Source organism: Argiope bruennichi, chromosome X1, assembly GCF_947563725.1.
Source record: "Argiope bruennichi chromosome X1, qqArgBrue1.1, whole genome shotgun sequence".
NCBI lineage: Eukaryota > Metazoa > Arthropoda > Arachnida > Araneae > Araneidae > Argiope > Argiope bruennichi.
The window spans coordinates 115,485,548-115,494,195 of NC_079162.1; the positions used below are offsets into that span (position 1 = coordinate 115,485,548).

Consider the following 8,648-nt stretch of genomic DNA (forward strand, 5'->3'; position numbering starts at 1 on the left):
TCAGCGCATGCGCAGTAGATGACGCCATGATGGCGGATCTTCTATAGCCCCATATTATTACTATGGTGAAAACCCCATGTCTTTATCATAAATAGTTTACGAGATATAACGAAAACCATCAGCGCATGCGCATTAAATTACGCCATGATTGTGGATCTTCTATAGCCCTATAGGATTACTGTGGTGAAAACCCCATGTCTTTATCATAAATAGTTTACGAGATATAACGTAAACCATCTGTGCATGCGCAGTAGATGACTCCATGGGGTGGGTCTCTTCTATATCCCCTTAGGAATACTATTATGAAAACCCATGTCTTTATAATAAATAGATTACGAGATATAACGAAAACCATCTGCGCTTGCGCAGTAGATGACTCCATGGGGTGGGTCTCTTCTATATCCCATTAGGAATACTATTATGAAAACCCCATGTCTTTATAATAAATAGATTACGAGATATAACGTAAACCATCTGCGCATGCGCAGTAGATGACTCCATGGGGTGGGTCTCTTCTATATCCCCTTAGGAATACTATTATGAAAACCCCATGTCTTTATAAGAAATAGATTACGAGATATAACGAAAACCATCTGCGCATGCGCTGAAGAGTACGCCATGATGGTGGATCTTCTATAGCCCCATAGGATTACTATGGTGAAAACCCCATGTCCCTAACATATATAGTTTGCGAGATATAACGAAAATGGGGTGAACCTGCTATAGCCCCGTAGGATTATTATTTATGAAAATCCCATGTCTCTAACATATATAGTTTGCTAGATATAACGAAAATGGGTTGGACCTGCTGTAATCCAGTAATATTACTACGGTGAAAACCCCACGTATCTAACATAGCCCTAGTGTTGCTTCAAACGGGACGTTAATATAACTAACTAACTAACTAAAGTAACCCATGTCTCTAATATACATAGTTTGCGTGATATAACGAAAATGGGGTGGATTTGCTATAGCCTCGTAGGATTACTATGGCGAAAACCCCACGTCTCTAACATATATAGTTTGCGTGATATAACGAAAATGGGGTGGATTTGCTATAGCCCAGTAGGATTAGCTATGGTGAAAACACAATGTCTCTAACAGATATAGTTTCCTAGATATAACGAAAATTGCGTGGATCTTCTATAGCCCCGTAGGATTACTATGGTGGGACAGAATCCAAATATTTTAATGCAAACATATGTTTCTAGTAAAAAGTTACACATTTTACATTTATTTTTAAAATATAGATTCAAAACGAGCATCCACAAAAGATAAGGAGACATTTCATTCAGTAAATAAGAAATTTTATTCATTCAATTTTTACAGTACCATAAAAGTTTTCAGGTTTTATCTTCATACATTTTCATTATACCTTATACTTAACAGATAATTTTAGCATATGGACCTAAATATGTATTAAATAGCATTTGAAATCAAATCAAAGTACTTAAACATGAATCTAAATTTTAATGAAATGTAATGCTGAAACATAAAATTTTGCTCAAGTCAAAGAAAATCATGGGATGTCAGAATTATTATTCTTCACCTTCTTTGTCAGCAGTTCCAGTAGATGGCGGAGACCCTTCCCGGTCCTCTTCAGATTTCCCTTCTTTATTTTCTGCCTCGTCTTGTTGTTCAGAAGACTTGGTATCCGTTACGAAATTATATATTGAGCGCAGACGTTTTGATAAAATTTTTCCTGAACACCCTTCCTTTGAAATAGAACTACGACCAGAATAAGTGGAGCTTGAAACAGCGTCATCTGTACCTGTGGAAGATGTTCTTGGTCCTTCCCTGTCACCTTCTTGATTTTCTGCTTTCATTTCACCATCAGAATTCTTGTTCTGTAATATTAAATCATGCAAGAACAGTACGCTTCTTCTTAAAGTAAGACCTTTGCTCCTTACCTCTGCAGTAGAACTCGGATCGGAAGAAGTGGAGTTTGAGATAGTACCATCTGAGAGCGATGAAGATGTTCGGGTTGCTTCTCCGTCATCATCGTCATTGCCCTGTTGATTTTCCACTTTATCTTGAAAGGTAGAAGTCTTGCAGCTCATTATTAAATTATACAAGGCGAGCAAGCTTTCACTTAAAGTTGCTGCTGTACCCTCTTCCTCTGCAGTAGAAGAACTTTGTCCAGAAGAAGTGGATCCAGAAATCGTGTATTCTGTACGTGGTGTAGATGTTTGAGATTCATCCCAGTCATTAATTCCTTCTTGGTTACTTCTTTTTCTGAAAAAAATTACAGTTATGTTAACTCATGTGTGATAAAGTTGAAACGCTGCCATACAAAATTATAAAGAAATTCATTTGAAATTTTTCAAAGAATATTTACAGACGTATTGAACATAAGAAACACATCATTCGTTATAAATCAATCTCATTAATACATCATTTTGCAATGCTATCAACTCAAAGAATCCTTAAAGTAAGTTGGCTTATAAGCAACTGCTTTGACTACGTATAACGTAACAACAAATGAACAATTTGAGCTTAAATGACATGTATAATTTTCAAAAATATCTACATTCTTACTAATTTTGTATGTAGCTTACTTATATCTAACTAGAAATACTTGAAAAAGTTAATTATTAGCTTGTGTAAGACTGTTATCCTCTCATTAAGATAGGAAGAAACAGTGCTTTAACATGGTTTCCTATGGGAGAAAGAAACACAATGCTTTAACATGGTTTCCTATGGGAGAAAGAAACACAATGCTTTAACATGGTTTCCTATGGGAAAGTCGCCAAATTGGCGAGATATCGCTTAGCTGGCTTTGTTTTTGGCGACTAATTTTTGTCGCCAAATTTGGCGACATATCGCCAAGTTTGGCGAGGTTTGGCGACAATTTGACTATTAACGTTACTCCTATGTACATATATTTGAGCTCTATATACATACTATATACATTGACTATATACATTAAGCAAATGACAATATCAATCTGTACTTACGATTTCAAGATCCACTTTTGTTTCTTCAGAATAACATAAAGGATTACCAGTGATAAGCCAAAAACTAAAGCGATGGTAGCTGCTGAAGAATAAATAGCATCCATTTTTAAAATTTTAAAATTTCAAACAGTCGTTATGCAAACAGTCGTTATTTAATTTTTGTCCAAATGTAAATAATAACTTGGTTGCCATTAGAAAACTAAGTAATGTTTGAGGATGATTTTACTATTTGAATAACAAACTATGATTAATCAATGTGACTTGCTGACAGTTATACTAGGAAGAAAGACTATTTGGTTAAAGCAGATTGATTAAAATTTCTAAAGGGCCTTTTAAGGGCAATAAAGCGATTGTTTTTCATCAGTCTCAATCATGATAGGAAAAAACAAGTTTTAAAAAGGAAAAAAGTAGTTTTAGTAGTCTCAGATTGTTTAAAATTGCAAAAGAATTTTCAGGTATTTATTTTAGCATTGCTAGTTGGATTTAAAGAGTACTTTTCATGGGCCAGAAGCCTTACTAATGAAAGTAAATGCAAGTAAAACGATTAGAATTGGTGAAATAACAGCTATTTAAAATGCTAAAGGACATTCATCCGTTTCATGTAAAAATTGTTTAAAGAAAAGTCTGTTAGCGTTATTCAAAAATAAAATAGTGGAAAATAAGTTTGAAAAAGCAGAAAAGTATGCTAAATCAAGGTAACATGCTCACATTTATGATAGGAAATGGCCTATTTGGATTAAGCAGATTGATTTCATATTCATGTTGGGTAATAAAACGATTGTTTTCATCAGTCTAGGTTCAAATTGAACAAGATTTTTAAATTGAGAATCGTAGTGGCTACGTTTTAGACTTTATCATTTAGTGCCACACTACTCGCAGTTTTTAAAATAAGATTTTTTTTTTTGTAATAAGCAATAAAATAGTGGAAAACAAGTTTGAAAAAGCAGAAAAGTATGCTAAATCAAGGTAACATGCTCACATTTAGGATAGGAAATGGCCTATTTGGATTAAGGAGATTGATTAAAATTTCAAAATGACCTTTTAAGGGAGATTTTCATTTTCATGTTGAGTAATAAAACGATTGTTTTCATCAGTCTAGCCTCAAATTGAACAAGATTTTTAAATTGAGAATCGTAGTGGCTACGTTGTAGACTTTATCATTTAGTACCACACTACTCGCAGTTTTTAAAATAAGATTTTTTTTTTGCAATGAGCAAAAAATAGCAATTCTTGAGGCAAAAAGCAAAATTTGGTAGAGTTCAGTGTAAAAAAAAAAAAAAAAAAAAAAAAAAAACGGCTCAAGAAGCCATATTTTTGGATCTGAAAGCTATGGATTTAATTAATACACTTCAGAATATTAATACTTTCTGTTTCCTCCTGGTATACTTTTACAAAGATGTCGGGAAGAAAGAAAATGTGCTAACTTCTCATGCAAAGTCTTTGCCAGTTGGAACTCACCCTTAATTTAAGTATGGAGACTTGGGGGTACTTAGGAGATTATTTCAATTTACACCGCTCTAAATGACGCTTTTCAAGCAATTTTATTTTAAGCTGTACGAGAAATGGCAATTCTACAGAGAAATAGCAAAATTTTGTCCCTTTTGTACTGGAAATGGGACAGAATCAACATATTTTTTTTAAAAAAATACATAGTTTTTTAGTATAAACATATGTTTCTGGTAAAAAATTTAACATTTTACAGTTATTTTTAAAATATATATTTACAAAAAGGTTGAATTTCGATTGACGGTAGCAATTTCAATTTATATCTGAATTTCAACTAATTGTTTCAGAACTAAAGTAATTTAGTAGAGGAAAAGGGATTCTGTGTCATTTGAAAAGTCTCCGGAAGTTTTTTTCGTTTTTATTGATGAACGAAGGAATTTGGTAAATAGCTTCAGAAAATGTATTCATAAAGATTAAAAACTAGCATTCTCAAGAGATTAGGAAACATTTCTTACAGTGAATTAGAAATTTTATTCTTTTAATTTTTAAAGTACCATAGAAGTTTGCAGGCTTTATCTTCATACTTCCCTTTTCATCATATCTTATACTTTACAGATTATTTCAGCGTATGTACCTAATTATGTATTTAATGGCATTTGAAATCAAATCAAAGTGCTATAAATAACATAAATCTAAATTTTAATGAAATGTAACGCTGGAACATAAAATTTAGCCCAATCCATGCAAAATCATGGGATTTGAGAATTTTTATTCTTTACCTTCATTGTCAGCATTTCCAGTACATGGCGGAGACCCTTCCTGGTCCTTTTCAGATTTCCCTTCTTTATTTTGTGCCTCGTCTTGTTGGTCAGAAGGCTTCATATCCGTTACGAAATTATACAATGAGCACGGGCTTTTTGTTAAAGTGATTTCTGCACCCGCTTCCTCTGAAATAGAACTATGACCAGAATCAGTGGAGCTTCAAATAGTGTATTCTGTACGTGTTGAAGATGTCCTTGGTCCTCCCCTGTCACCTTCTTGATTTTCTACTTTCATTTCACCATCAGAATTCTTGGTCTGTAATATTAAATTATGCAAGAACAGTACGCTTCTTCTTAAAGTAGGACCTTTGCTCCTTACCTCTGCAGTAGAACTCGGATAGGAAGAAGTGGAGTTTGAGATAGTACCATCTGAGAGCGAGGAAGATGTTCGGGTTGCTTCTCCGTCATCATCGCCATTGCCCTCTTGATTTTCCACTTTATCTTGAAAGTCAGAAGTCTTGCTGCTCATTATTAAATTTAACAAGGTGAGCAGGCTTTCACTTAAAGTTAGTCCTGTACCATCTTCCTCTGCTGTAGAACTTTGTCCCGAATAAGTTACCCAGAAATCGTATATTCTGTACGTGGTGTAGATGTTTGGGATTCATCCCAGTCATCCTCATTGTTGCCTTCTTTTTAATTTTCCTTTCTGAAAAAAATATATTGATAAAGAGAATATTTAATACACAATTATTACTTTCAGAAAAAATGTTTTGATTACAGGTATTGTAGCTGAAGTATGATAATGTTGAAACACTGCCATGCAAATCTAATGTGAAAATCGAATTGAATTTCGTTTCGATAACTAATTTCGCAGGTTTTAAACAATATATAGATGAATTTTCTTGGACTGTAAAATTTCCTAGAAGAACGAATTAAATTATACGTTTTAAATTATTTAATAGATCTTTGTTTCATTATTTCAATATTGCACGTTACACCATTTTATTTTTGTAAAGGGACAGATTAATCAAATGTGTATATTATTGATAACTCAGAATTTCTTTCTTTCAGCAGTGGTGAATAAAATGTTTTGCTGAAACGGAATTACTGCCTGAAAATTACTTCTAAATTTTAAATGAAACGAAATATCTTTTTGTTTTAATTAAAATAACTCAGACGGCTTTCTTTATTTTGGAAAATTTGACAGTTTTCCAAATTTTAGTTTTTATCTCATGTCTTCTCAAAAGTCTTTATAATAAAGAAATTCATAGATATTTTCTGCTATTCTTTACTGTATAGAAATAATTATATTTCGTGTTTTCATTGAGAAACTGAAAAGAGTTGGATTTTCAGAATATATATGTATATGTGCATTCTTTATATATAGATGCATATAAGTCTATAAAGAATACGATAAAACATAAAGGAATAAATAAGGAAGGTTTGAATTAGCCTCATTTTATTTTTCCACTGGAGGCATTATTTGTACATAATGATAAAAGCGGAACGCCACTGTTCCTGTCAAATACAACATCGAAAGTGGAAGAAGTTTTCCCTTTAGTGATTTTACTAAGAATTTCTGATAGAGATTTCGATTTAGGAAAGGAAATTTTAGGGGTTTTTTTTTGAAGTTAAGTCGTAGGTGTCAGGGAGTTTTATACCTTCCCTCTGAATGGGAAAAGTTTAGAATCTGTTATTTTTTAAAGCGCATATTAGAAATAAGTAAATAAAAAAAGTGAGAAGTTACGAATTTCTTCCCTTCTTTCAAAGTTTTTGAGTTAGTGAAGTGATTGACATAATGGAATGAAAGCGGAATATTTACTGCTAATTTTCACACACTCCAGGCCGCCAACTTTCTCTGTAAGTTTCAAGTATATTACTGGAAATCCCATTAATAGGCTCTTTCATTAAGAATAAAGAGACTGGAGAAATTTTTTTTGGTCCCAACATCTTGAAGGGTTTGAAGAACAGCTGTCTTGCATAATGTCAGCTCAGCTTGAAATTGCATCGTGTTTGAAGTACTTCTTAATGTTTTTTTACAGCTTCAGTGATTGAAGTATTTATTACGGTGCTTCAAAATGTTGTAACAGATTTTACATTCGCTTTTGAATCAATATCACTTGCAAGCACTGGGAATTGCTCGGAAGAAGGAAGGAAAAGCTGCTATTTCTATCAATTAAATAGATTTCTTTTGTATTTGGAAAGATATTGAACGTATTTTTAACTGAATACTTTGAAAAGATACTGCAATTAATTGAACATTTTAGCTTTATTGATAAGTATCTTTTTGTTTCTGAAAAAATATTATAACTTGTTGCGGAACCGAAATACTTGCTTCATTCTAAATTGAATTCAGTTGCGTATCTGTATTTAATCAATAACTAATGCATTTATGAAATGCTATCTGTTACTAATAACAAAAGTATTAACATAAGTTTTAATTTATTATATTTAGAATCGGAATTATTTTTAGTATTCGGAAATATGCATACACATTTCGGCAAAGTTTGATTATTTCTTTACATTTATCATTTTCTTCTATAAAAAGCACTGTTTTAGTGCTAAAAGGTAATATTGTATTTTCTTTATTTTCAGTGAAATTTTGAAATGCTGTTAAAATTTTGAAATTTGACGAACAAGCGGAAAGAGTTAACTTATTTAGATTCTTAACACCCCACATACTCATCTAATACATTGCCAATTAAGAATAATTGATTATTGAATATCACTGTTTTTAATAAAAATTTTAATTACAGTGTTTGGAATGAATTTTACTTTCCGTTAAAATACAATTTTCCATAACTTATAAAAGCACACATAAAATAACAAATCATAAATTATGAAGTAACTAAATAAAACAATGCATAATTTCAACTACTCATTGCTAACAAGCTATAATAACAAGCTTATCAGCTGAAAATTCAAAAAGTATGAGATTTTTAGTAGAAAGTATGATAAAGTATGATTAGAAAGTATGATAAATATAAGTATTTTAAATTAATACAACCCAACGAATAAAGAGAATTTTTTCAACTTAGTAAATAAATGCGAATTAACTTTACTTGGAAAAAAATAATTTTAGAGTTTAATTCTGAAAATGAAAAAAAATTTCTGATAGCCATCAGTCGGCGGGCACGAGCTTTGAAGAAAGAAAAATTAAATGTCTTTTTTCAAAAAATTCAAAAATAATAAGATTAAGTTGAAAGTAAATATTTTAAAACTGTAAATAATTTAAAAAGTGAAAAAAAAAATTCTAAATTAGAAATAAAATAAAACTTTGCATTATCAACTTATGTTTTCTCCTTAGATCAACACAAAAAATTTCTTTCTTCCTTTTTTTATTATATTAATAGATATAGTCAATTTTTTTTTAAACAAGAAGAGTACAGACATTTTTTTCCAAAGCTTCTTCTTTGTATTTTAAAAATATTTATTCATATCAGAATTTTTCATTTATAATAAAAGAGATTAATTTAAATTTTAT

The 8,648-nt window shown here is 31.4% G+C and overlaps 1 protein-coding gene across 1 annotated transcript; it reads right to left on the bottom strand.

The window, feature by feature from the left end:
- Positions 1 to 1,538: 1,538 nt before the first annotated feature.
- Positions 1,539 to 5,285, bottom strand: LOC129959368 (secreted protein C-like). The gene is made up of 3 exons (XM_056072188.1): positions 5,183 to 5,285; positions 2,958 to 3,039; positions 1,539 to 2,235 (listed from the first exon to the last, which is right to left on the bottom strand). The coding sequence occupies exons 1-3, from the start codon at positions 5,283 to 5,285 to the stop codon at positions 1,539 to 1,541; spliced, it is 882 nt and encodes a 293-aa protein (XP_055928163.1).
- Between the last annotated feature and the right edge of the window lie 3,363 nt (positions 5,286 to 8,648).